The sequence below is a fragment of the Erythrolamprus reginae genome, chromosome 1 (assembly GCF_031021105.1).
Source record: "Erythrolamprus reginae isolate rEryReg1 chromosome 1, rEryReg1.hap1, whole genome shotgun sequence".
NCBI classification, from domain to species: Eukaryota; Metazoa; Chordata; class Lepidosauria; order Squamata; family Dipsadidae; genus Erythrolamprus; species Erythrolamprus reginae.
This window is the reverse complement of record NC_091950.1, coordinates 78,771,642-78,784,672: the sequence shown is the minus strand read 5'-3', so window position 1 is coordinate 78,784,672 and position 13,031 is coordinate 78,771,642. Positions and strand designations below refer to the sequence as shown.

At 37.9% G+C, this 13,031-nt stretch overlaps 1 protein-coding gene across 1 annotated transcript; it reads left to right on the top strand.

The window, feature by feature from the left end:
• Positions 1-282: 282 nt before the first annotated feature.
• On the top strand, positions 283-12,545 carry ACTC1 (actin alpha cardiac muscle 1). The gene is made up of 6 exons (XM_070756209.1): positions 283-425; positions 2,778-3,102; positions 7,078-7,239; positions 8,227-8,418; positions 11,502-11,683; positions 12,203-12,545. The coding sequence occupies exons 1-6, from the start codon at positions 297-299 to the stop codon at positions 12,344-12,346; spliced, it is 1,134 nt and encodes a 377-aa protein (XP_070612310.1). The 5' UTR covers positions 283-296; the 3' UTR covers positions 12,347-12,545.
• The last annotated feature ends 486 nt before the right edge of the window (positions 12,546-13,031 follow it).

Below are 13,031 nucleotides of genomic sequence, written 5' to 3'. Positions count from 1 at the left end.
CGCGTGCTGTCGCTCGAACCGAGGGAATGGAGGCGGCGCAGCCAAACGGGGACCTTCCCGGCCGCCGAGGAGGATTCGTCCTCGGGAAGTGCGCGACCTGGCAGGAAGGAGAAGGGAAAGAGTTGCTAGAGTTATTGTGTGCTAGTGTATGTGCGAGTGTGTGTGTGTGTGAGAGAGAGAGAGAGTTCCAACTTCGGCGACTCTAACCGGTAGGCGGAGCTCCCTTCTACCTGGCCGCCAGAGATGGTGAATCTGCGCTGATTTTATATTTTGCAGCTCCCGCTTTCCTTTCCAAGATGTGTGACGACGAAGAGACCACCGCCCTGGTGTGCGACAATGGCTCCGGGTTGGTGAAAGCGGGCTTCGCGGGTGACGATGCCCCTCGAGCCGTCTTCCCTTCCATTGTAGGCCGCCCTCGGCACCAGGTAACGCTCTCTGGGCACTTCCGGCAACAGCAAAAGGGGAATAAAAGGTGTTTGGGGCGCTGTGACTCAAGTGTATGGTCCAAGCGCAGTTATTTCTTGTCCTCCTGCCTCTTTTGCTTCTTTAAACCCTATTTGGCTCTAGTAAATATTTTAATAGCAATAGCAACAGCATTTAGACTTATATACTGCTTCATAGTGCTTTTACAGCCCTCTCTAAGAGGTTGACAGAATCAGCATATTGTTCCCAACAATCTGGGTCCTCATTTTACTCAGGCTGAGTCAGCCTTGAGCTGGTGGTGAGATTTGAACCACTGAACTACAGCTATTAGTTAGATGAAGTAGCCTGCAGTGCTGCACTCACTGTGCCACCCCTGGTTCTCTAATTTCTCAGCTCAACTCAGATTCCTTTGTCCCTCAATTCTCTCTCTCTCTCTCTCTCTCCATCCATCCATCCATCCTTAATTTTTATTATTTTATTTTATTAATTCATTAAGAATGTTGATTATAATAGTAAAATCCACTACAAACCAAGCTTAAAGCAATAAGAAAAAGAAGTAAAAATGCAAAAAAAAAGAAAAACAAGGAATAAAGAGAAAAAAATATCTGAAGAAGTTCTTTTTAACCTTCAACTAGTATAAATAAATTTAGGAAGTCTTCATATATATATTCCTGGGTCTAAAATCTTCACACTTTAATCCCCTCCAGTATCCACCTTTTAAAATTATTTACCTGTGTTATGTCTTGTAAAAAAACCAAACTGGATCTATTTCCCATGAAAAGCTGATTTATATTTGATCATTAATTCCAGAATCTTATGCTAAAAGTTTCAAAATTCTATTTTTATCTGGACCTTTAGTCTATTTTTAACTTTTTAAAATCAAATTCATATTCAGTTTTTTGCTGTTTATTCCATATTCTTTAAATTCTTCAACATCATTGAGATTCTTTCATTCAGGATTGTCATTCTGAAGAACTCAGAAATAGTTAATGGGCAATTTTCAAAAGTGATTAGAAAATGAAAATGTCCATTGAAAATTTATGGCTGCAAAAATGATAACTTATCCCATCATTTTCCGGTGCTCAGTTCCACAGGAACCCACTGTCTTGTCATCTCCTTGTGGGGAATAACCATCTAGAGCAGTGTTTCCCAACCTTTGCCATTTGAAGATATTTGGACTTCAATTCCCAGAATTCCCCAGTCAGCAAATGCTGGCTGGGGAATTCTGGGAGTTAAAGTCCAGGTTGGGAAACACTGATCTAGAGCACACATGGATAATCTCCCATCCTCTCCTTTCTCTTTTTGAATCTGCTGTATCTTTCCTCTATGCTTCCACCCCTTGTTCCATACTACTTTTGTCATGTTTCTTTTTTCCTTCCCACCTTTTCTCAAAATCATAAACGTGAACTTTACTAGTCGGCAGAAAATCCCAATCTTCCCTAAACAACATCTTATATTCCTTAAACTTTTTATTTTCTTATTAATACAGAATTGTCCTTGATGTTTTTCTTGGAGAAAAGTGGCTGCCTCGTGTAATTTGGTCATATAAATAGGGCTTAGGATCTCTTGCAATGCTACACCCTTTGCAGCAGAAATTGCTATATTGTGGTAATTTAACCCTAATTTAACATTTTTTTCTTGTTGAAAATGTAATTTAAGAAAGAAACCCCCCCCCCCACACACACACTACTAACTGCACTATTTCACATAAAGGAAAAATCCAAATGTATATTGGAGAGAGAAGCTTTATAAGGGCTAATATAAAAAAATCTCACAGGCTTCAAAGTTACTGAATACAAAATCAGGATTTAGAAGTGAGTCTGCACTGCTGAGTCTGTAAAACTCACTTGCCAAAATCAATGGGTTAAGGGGGTGGTTTGAGAATATTTTTAAAGTTGAAGGTTGCAGACTGAATAAATGTCTAGTAAGTGCTGCAGGTATCAGATTTTGAGTGAAAGAAAGAATGCTGATCATCATTGGTTTGGAAATGCAGAGGCCTGCTTTTTGTGTTTGAGAAAGTAAGAAGAAATATATTGTATTATACTGTACCACACAGTGCTACTTTACCCTCATATTACATATATTTAATGGCCAACCAAAAGAATAAAACCTTTATGTGCATTAAATTGATTGTTAAATTCAAGGATCTACATACAGGAGTCAGTGATGTCATGCTATGTATTTACAATTTCCCAACTTCACACCCATAGACGTATTAGAATTCAACAGCTACACTGGTGAGAAGTTATTATTAAAGTGCAAACACATACACGGAGGGTGTTTGGTGGAGAAAGATGGAAGCATCAGATTTCTGAATCCATGGTATTGTTTTTCGTGTTCCCGTCTGCCTTTAGGGTGTTATGGTTGGTATGGGCCAGAAAGACTCCTATGTGGGTGATGAAGCACAGAGCAAGAGAGGCATTCTGACTTTGAAATATCCCATTGAACATGGAATAATTACTAATTGGGATGACATGGAAAAAATCTGGCACCATACTTTCTATAATGAACTGCGTGTTGCCCCTGAAGAACATCCCACCCTGCTCACAGAAGCTCCTCTGAATCCCAAAGCCAATCGTGAGAAGATGACCCAAATTATGTTTGAGACCTTCAACGTGCCCGCCATGTATGTGGCAATCCAAGCTGTGCTCTCCCTCTATGCTTCTGGACGTACTACAGGTAAAAGAATAAGTTAATTGTTTTCCACATCAGATTCTTTCCTGAATACCGACCTAGTAAATGCTTATACTAATAGCATTTAGACTTATATACCACTTCATAATACTTTTATAGCCCTCTCTAAGTTTACAGAATCAGCATATTGTTCCCAACAATCTGGGTCCCCATTTTACCCACTTCGGATGGATGGAAGGCTGAGTCAACCTTGAGCTGGTGATGAGATTTGAACTGTTGAACTACAGCTAGCAGTTAGATGAAGTAGCCTGCAGTGCTGCACTCTAACCACTGTGCCACTCCATGCTGCTGTCCCTTCTATTTTTTTTTTCAGACTACAACTACAAGTCCTTTAGTGTTGGCCTTGTTGGGTGGAGCTGAAAAGGGTTGAATTCAAAAGTCACTGAAAGGCATCAGGTTGCCTAAAAGTCAAGGTAGTCCTCGACTTACAACATTTTGTTTAGTGACCAAATTTCAAAGTGACTTATGACCATTTTTCACACTTATAACTGTTGCAGCTTCCCCATAGTTGTGTGATCAAAATTCAGGTGCTTAGCAACCGACTCATGTTTATGACAGTTGTAGTGTCCCCAAAAGTCATGTGGTCATCTTTTGTGACCTTCTGACAGGCAAAGTCAATGGGGAAGCCAGATTCACTTAACAATCGGGTTACTAACTTAAAAACTGCAGTGATTTGTTTAACAGCTATGGCAAGTAAGGTTGTAAAATGGGGCAAAGCCTCAGTTAAATGTCTCACTTAAGCCACATAAATGTTGGGCTCAATTGTGTTTGTAAGTTGAGGACTACCTATTTATATGCCGCATACCCAGGGATGGGCAGCAGGCAGGACAGGGTGGAATGCAGTTCCACTGGCGGAAATGAAGCTGCATGCACAGCTCCAGCTGACCGGCGGCACTAACTTCCTGGATTACCGGTCTCGGCTCGGCTCTCCTTTTTCCCCCTGCTGCTGCTGCTGTGTGCTCCTTGCTTTTTTCCTCTTTCATCCTTCCTGCCTCGGACTAGCTTCCCTCTCTCCTGCCCGACTCCCCTCCGGCCTCATGTGGTCACCTCCCAAGGCCAGGAGAGCCATGTTGTGCCGAAGCAGTCTGGGCTGCGGTCTTTTTCCCCTCGCGAACCCTCACTCGGCCCGCAGCTGAGATGAAAAGGCATCGTGCGGCAATAACAGTTCACTTGAACGATGATGATCATTCAAGCCACTCCCACCTGATCACATAGCTGGCAAGCCACTCCTACCCAGTCACATGACCATCAAGCCACCCCCACAAAATAAGCCACACCCACAGTGTGGCAGTAAAAATTTTGGCTGCCCCTACCCTTTAAGTAACACTGTCTCTGAGATGCAAAATCAGTTCATTTCATTATTGGAAGCAACTTTCCCTTAGTGAACAGAATTTCCATCCATTTCATGAAGGAAACCATATTTCTTTATTTAATGGATGGATTAGAAAAATGCCTGCGGGAGACAGCTTTCCAGATGACACTTGTAGGATACAGAATCATATTCAAAACAAAAATGTAAAATCTCAGATTTTAGCATTCTCACAGGTGATTGTGAATGGGGGTACTATTTTTTTTAAAATGATACAACTTTTGGAAGTTTAATTGCTTCATATAATTAACATTTCTACATTTCCTGCAAATTCCCTTGGTTATTATAATGATTACAGCAACTTAATACCATATTGGTTCAGAGAGAATGCCCCCTCCTTCATTTTTGAGAAACTGATGCCTTAGACAGTCTGAATACCGCAACAGCTAATCACCATAAAGGCAGCTCAAATACATTCCTATTTAAAAATTATCTTAAGAGGAATGGCATAATCTTTTAATGAATACTGCTTGCTTACCACAGTGAACAGCATTAAGTAGAAATTGTGATTGTAATTTATACATGAAAGGAATGGCAGATTTAACTGAATCAGAAGTGTAATTGTGATATGCATAACATGAGCAATTATTGCATACAGCAGGTATTTTCATATAAAGCTATAATAGATACAAGCCCACTTCTCTTCTACTTTGCTATCGTTTGGAAATATAGCATCCCCATTTCTGTGCTCAGAATATAAAATAAAGAATATTATACCCCTATCCAGGGGAATGCAGTAGGGTAGCGAAAATGGAGCTCCACCCCAGCGCACCCAATTTGCACTGAAAGATGTTGAAAGAAAATGCAGGGCATCCCACATAAGCCACGCCCACAGTGCAGTAGTAATTTTTTAAAACTTTCTTGTTTTTCTTTTGAAGACATTTTATTTCTCATCCAAGAGGCTTCATGGATGAGAAGCGAAACATCTTCAAAGAAAAAACAAGAAAGTCCAGTTGCCTCTTGAAAATGCACCTTAGGGACAATCATGACCTGGATGACTGAGAATTGGTTTGCCATATTTGAAACATCCATATAATTTATTGTCCTTCACATATTAAAATAGCAGCATCTGAAGTAGTTATTGATCCCATATGATCTCATGCTGTTTGGATCTCATAGCAGCTCTTCCCGCATAGGTCCTTTGTAAATGTGTGAATTTTCAAATCAGAATTCTCACCAAAAAGCCAAAGTGGCTGGAGAAGTCTGGGAATTTAAATGCTCTCAGCTTTAACTGGAAATCTGCCTCATAACATATTGGAGACTGCCAATAGGTTGGGTTAATTAATGCCAGGAATGTCTTTGAAACCTTTACAGTCAAACCATTGTTGAGCTCAGCCAACAGACAAAGTTTCCCTCAAACTGAGCTTAGCTTTTGATGGATATGGGCAATTAGTGTTCTTAGTAACAGTAGCATGGACATTATTTGCTATTGCTTTATTTCAGATTGATGATGATGATGATTTTACTTCCCAGCATATAGTGTTAGAACTTTATGGTGGTCTCCCAGCTATGCACTAACCAGTCTGATCTTGCTTAGCTTTGACAGATGCTGCCAATAAATGTACTCAAATGCCCTTGATGATCTCCTGTGACTGCCATCATCCCATTTTTTTTACCATATAGGCATATAGTCTAATAGATCCAGCTGAGATCAAAGCGGATAGCCTAGTAGGAAGGATTCAGGAAGTTGGTTCTACTTTTATGATATTAGACATTAAGATATAGCAGAATGACGTGGTGAGACCATGAAAGCAAGCACCGCTGCTGAATACTTTTATTTATTCATTTTATTTATTTATTTTGTCCAATACACAATACATATTGAAGAGAATAGACATGAAGTATTATATATAAAGAAAAGATATAAAAATAGAGGAGAAGATATATGAAAGGAAGAAAAGATATATGAGATATGAGATAAGGAGAGACAATTGGACAGGGGACGAAAGGCCGGCTAGTGCAATTATGTACGCCCCTTACTGACTTCTTAGGAATCTGGAGAGGTCAATCGTGGATAGTCTAAGGGAGAAATGTTGGGGGTTAGTGGTTGACACTACTGAGTCCGGTAATGAGATACACTGGTATCTCAAGGACCACAGAGTGTAAAAAACATGGGAACATAAAGAGAATTGACCTCTATAATAGACAAATTTAAGAGTGCATCCCCATATTAGAAACAACTAGTTTAGATTCAGTTCAATGACCCAAACTCACTGTACAGCTAAGTTATTTGTTATTTAAATGCAGCGTTATCAAACTGCTATAGCATTATATAAATATGAAAGGAAGACTAGTGAAGCCATTTTGATCCAAAATTGGTTCAAGGAAGCAATAGAGTTGGCTGAAGTTAAGTAACTATTCCCTTTGGCATCTCAACTTGTAAAATACTGAGAATTACTAACTGAGGAAGGTTATGTTTCATGCTCATCTGTCACATCAGACTTTAATTGCACATTCTCTTGGTGTATTGGTGTTTTTTCTGTTCTGTTCTCCTAACCTGCATCTGGAGAGGTTGCAAGACATGTGCAAGAACATTTTTTTTAAAAAAAAAATGCTGGTATTATAAAAACTTGGGCATTTCTATTTTACAGGTATTGTCCTTGATTCAGGGGATGGAGTCACACACAATGTCCCTATCTATGAAGGTTATGCTCTTCCACATGCTATTATGCGTCTGGATCTGGCTGGCAGGGATCTGACTGACTACCTCATGAAGATTCTGACAGAACGTGGCTATTCCTTTGTAACAACAGGTAATTACAGTTGAAATGTACTTTGATTACTGTTTATGCTTTTGAAAAGTGAATTCAGAAAGTTACTGTTGATATACTCTGTTTTCACAAAATAAGACATCCTATGATAAGCTTCCATGTAAGGTGCAAAAAAGAGCAACCAAGATGATTAAGGGACTGGAAACCAAGACTTACAAAGAGAGACTGAGGGAACTGGGCCTGGATAGCCTAGAGAAAAGGAGGGCCAGAGCGGACATGATAGCAGTCTACAAGTATACGAGGGGATGTCACAGAGAGGAGGGGATCACTTTATTCTTCAGGGCACCAGAGGGCCGGATGAGGAACAACGGCTGGAAGCTGACCAACGAGAGATTCAACATGGAGATAAGGAGGAACTTCCTGATGGTCAGAGCGATCAACCAATGGAACAACCTACCAGCGGACTTTGTGAACTCCAACACTCTGGACATTTTTAAGAGAAGATTGAACTGCCACTTGACTGGTATACTATAGGGTTCCTGCTTGGGCAGGGGGTTGAACTCGATGGCCTTCATGGTCCCTTTCAACTCTAACAATAAATAAATAAATAAAAATAAATAAATAAGCCCAATCAGGTGTTTGAATGCATGGCAATAAGGCCAAATGCTTATTTCAGGGTTCAAAAAAAATAAAATAAGACAGGGTCTTATTTTCAGGGATAGTTGAGTATGCACGTAGGCTCAGCAGTGGAATTTTCAGTGTTGTATTAAATAAAAACATTGTGTGGGATCTATTTTGCTTCTACATCATCTCTATTTCTTCATATATTTCCCCATTATCAGATATGGTGAAACCCTAGTATCTGATCCCATTTCTAAGCATTCTATAAAAATTATTTGAGGATATATAGAAGTAATAATGACCAAACTGAACTGTGGGGAGACAACTTTTAACTTCAATTTTGCTTGCATTCTTCTTAGCCTCTATATTTCCCTTCTTTCTATACATTTTTTGATTTTGTCTTTACAGCTGAACGTGAGATTGTCCGGGACATTAAGGAGAAATTATGCTATGTCGCTCTAGACTTTGAGAATGAAATGGCTACAGCAGCCTCCTCCTCTTCTCTAGAGAAAAGTTATGAGTTGCCTGATGGACAGGTAATCACAATTGGGAATGAGCGTTTCCGCTGTCCAGAAACTCTTTTCCAACCATCTTTTATTGGTAAGGAATTCTTTTATATGGAAGCTTTAGTTTGAAATTACTTTGGTTTTGGCTGGCTGGCTGGCTGCTGGCGGAATTACTGCTCTGTGCAGTAAATTCTAAAGGAAATATAAAATTAAAAGGATGCACATTGCAGAAAGATAAAACATTTTGGCAATAATAGAAATCAGTGGCAATATATGTCAAAAGTGCATATTCTCCTTTGGGCTGATGACCATGCTAAACTATTATTGGGGCCATACTGCAACAAATCAAAAGACAAGGCAGAAATTAAAGTAAATTGTTGTGAACTCCAATACTCTGGACATTTTAAAGAGAAAATTGAACTGCCACTTGGCTGGTGTGCTGTACGGTTCCTGCTTGGGCAGTGGGTTGAACTTGATGGGCTTCATGGTCCCTTTCAACTATAACAATCAATCAATCAATCAATCAATCATAAAATAAAATACAGCTCAAAGAAATACATGCATATAAACCACTTTCTCCTCCAGCAACATTAAGAAATATTTTGAAATATCTTTTGGAGGGACTAACTATGGGTGTTGGACTTAAGCCATTGGGTGAGGTCAAGAGATTGGCTGGAAGTGGCTTTGCAGCCTCAGATTATGCATTTGTATAGAAAAGGATGAGAAAGTGGAATATAATCTTTCTAAGAAGAGAAGCCCATGAGTTAGGTAAGACTCAGCTGATTAGGAGTCTTGAATACCAATCTACCTACATTATACACACTGTTGAAGGGATGTTTGAGTATTATTGTTGACTACAACAATACTACAACCTATTGACTACAACTTATTCAAGGCTTTACCCTCATTTCAGGAATCTTGCATGGCTTACCTGCAATAGAGACATTTGTTTTTGACACAGGGGGCATCATTTAACGGCCTTCTAATCATTGCAATATTTTGATACTATTTGCAAATGTGATAAACGGGATTGACATTTTTTTTAAAAAAAAACCCAAAGGAACATAAATCAATATAATAGTGAAACACAGCTGTTGCTGGAGAGTTCCCATTCCATCTAGCCAAACAATTTTTTAAAATCCTGTGTTCAGTTACTATTTTTGGAATGCATTTGCCTTCTATTTGGAATTACTGCAGCAATGCCAATAAATAAGGCTGTCAGAAGCATAACAACTCTTACTTTGATCTTAATTAATGACTTGAATTGAAATTACTCATTCAATGATATGAGAATTCTCTTCACCAGCAAAATAAAAAAAATCTAATGCATTTAATTCTTGGGCATATTTTTATCTCTGGCCATCTTTGTATTTCAACATACAATGTGACTATTACCATAAATTAATACATAGGTCAGGAATGTCTGCCAAAGGCAAAAATTCCTTTCCTTTTGTAGTACAAATGACTTCATGCACAATCACACTGCCTTGGGTATAAAGGTATATATTTTAAAAGCACAAATACTTTTGAAATACACTTTGGTTTGGCAGTTTAACCTTGACTACATTCAAGAGAAGAATTCTAGCCTTGCATAAATGTGCCGAAAGGGCTAATTTTTTTTTAATCCCTTCACAGTGTTGAATTTAGAATGGCAGTCTTGACTGTGTCAGATCCATTATGTTTCTAATCTCAAAGTGAAGCTGAATATGTATCTTTTAAAAAGATGGTCATTTATTAGCATGGAATTTGTGGCTTGGATATATATATATTTTCCCCCATTTTCGGTTTATTTTGATTTCAGCACAGCCATCTTCTTTAATTACAGTACATTTTAGATGATTGTTTTATATATTTATATAAAATCAGGTAAAATGTTGAGGAGCTGCAACCTGTGATCACTTAACAGCCCAGAGTTCAAGGGGAAGAAAAGCAAATGTAGATTTATATTCTTTGAGACCAATTTTAGCCATTATAGAAAAAGTAATTTCCCTTTGCAACTGATGATGCATTCAAATCTTTATAATACAAGCTTTGTGGATTTAGGAGCAGTTGTTCATCAGCTGTTGCCTTGTTATGGATCTAATTTCAGTTCACTTTAAGATGCCACCTGTCAACTAATACATTGGAATGTAACCCTTGAATTTGTATTTCTGGTGTAAGTTTTTCTTACCTTCACTGCTAAGCTTCTGTTCATATCTTCATCATTTATTTTGCCTTCCTAAATGCAATCTTGATTTTTCTTATTCAAACCCATGTGCTAAATCCATTGTATCTCAGAATTCTCACATGTAAGTTGTCAGTTTGTAAACCAAGGCTGTCATATACTGTATCATACCAAATTTGTTATCCAGAATGACACTTGTTCCAATGTCATTTTCATTATTTTTATTTAAAGTTATATAAGCTGCACCTCCAAATCCAACTCAAGTGTATTTTCACATGGGATGTCCTAGTCAATGCAATATGCCTCTAATAGAACAGTTGTCTATGATAATGTGCTGCCATAAGACAGTTGTTCTTATGTCTTTTTGTCCATGCAGCAGAGATAGCTGCACCAAGGAATAGAAAAATAGATAGCCAAAATTTTCTTGTATAAATCACTACAGGGGAGAAAATAATAACTGGCTCTATGTGAAATTCTCTGATCTACATTTTGTCACACAGCCAAAAAAAAAATCCTTCCTTCCAAATTTACTTGTACTTAGATCAGGTGTGGTTTAAGAAAAGAGTTAATCCCTGACATTTTTGGATTCAAAGGTTGCATCTAACATTTTGTGGAAGAGTGAGGGCTGCAAAGCAAATGATGCCTTGTCACATATGCAGACCAGGCTGGATTTTTAAAGAGGATTTGGGGAAAGATATTTGTCAATTAATAGTGGCATCCTGCTTTCAAGTGGTAAAAATATACAGTCACTTTTCTGTAATTGCAAAAAAAGAGAGCCATCTATAACCTACATAAAATTAGTCCAGGAATTCAATTTGACTATATATGCGATGCCTGCCCATGCCTAGTGTATTAATTCCACTTTCTATTTTTTGTAGAAAATTCTTATTTGATAAATGCTTCTTTATTGTTACTTTTTTCCTTATAGCTTTCTGCTATTAATAATGCTCAAATGTTGTGCTTTCTCTATATTTCATTGGTTAATAGCCTATTAATATTCATTTCTTTCCAAGGTATGGAATCTGCTGGCATTCATGAAACTACCTATAACAGCATAATGAAGTGTGATATTGACATCCGTAAAGATCTGTATGCCAACAATGTACTCTCTGGTGGTACTACCATGTACCCTGGCATTGCTGATCGTATGCAGAAAGAAATCACTGCTTTGGCTCCCAGCACAATGAAAATTAAGGTGTGAAACTTGTTTCATATATCAAACTTCCAAGTCCCTGAAAAGATTGAAGTAACTATGTAAGACTCCTAACTAAAGGTTCTATAAAATCTACAGCCAATGCTTCTCTATGGTTAAAACTATTTTATTGAGCAGTGCTCTTCTATATGGACTTAGAATGGAGAAAGTTTCAAGTTTAAAGAATATACTTATTGAAAGGGAAGATTTTCTCTTTCTACTTCCTAAAAAGAAAAATCATAACAGGCCATTCGATAATAAACAACAGTAATTAAAGACCTCTTATATTTTGCTTTACCAACTCAAGTAAACAAACCATACTCTTTTTTCACCAAGATTCTCATAATTTCTCTACCCAAGCCAGAATTCAGAGGTAGAATTTTACTATAATTTGTGCCCAGATGTCTCACTGTAAAGAAGTCATTGTTATTAGAAACAATTGAAAGGAAGTTGTGTTGCCTAGAAACCTAGGTTGATACAGCTTCGTCTAAAAGAAATTTCTTGTTTACTTTCTCCATTTAGATCATTGCCCCCCCTGAACGAAAGTACTCAGTCTGGATTGGAGGCTCCATCTTGGCATCTCTTTCAACCTTCCAGCAAATGTGGATCAGCAAACAGGAGTATGATGAGGCCGGTCCATCTATTGTCCACCGCAAGTGTTTCTAAGCATCTTCCCATACCCTTTGCCACAAATTTCCCACTCAGGATGACGTGCTTCTTGAAGTATTTCCCCCCCCGATAATCTTTCCTGAACTAGGTTCAGTTATAATGTACAGTTTGTTTACACATGCCCGTGCAATTTATTATGCTTCTTTTAATATTTATTGCTTTATAAATAAACAAGATCTGGGATTTGCAACATAAATATGTCATGTAGTCTGATTTTTTTAAAATAAAAAAATATATCTGATGATAAAAACAGTAGTATTAATGTAAGTAAAATATATAGACAGGAAGGACAGTTACTTTTTTTAATTAAATCACTAAAGCTGAAAAAGACTGCAAATTCATAAAATCAGTTAAACTAGCTATACAGTGGTCCCTCGATTTTCGCGGGTTCGAACTTCGCGAAACGGCTATAACACGTTTTTTTAAAAACATTTGTTTAAAAATACTTTGCTGTTTTTTTCCCTATACCATGGTTTTTCCCGCCCGATGACGTCATACATGATCGCCAAACTTTCATCCGCCTTTAATAAATATTTTTTAAAATAAACTTTAATAAATAAACATGGTGAGTAATAATCTAAATGGTTGCTACGGGAATGAGAAATTGCAGTTTAGGGGTTTAAAGTGTTAAGGGAAGGCTTGTGATACTGTTCATAGCCAAAAATAGTGTATTTACTTCCAC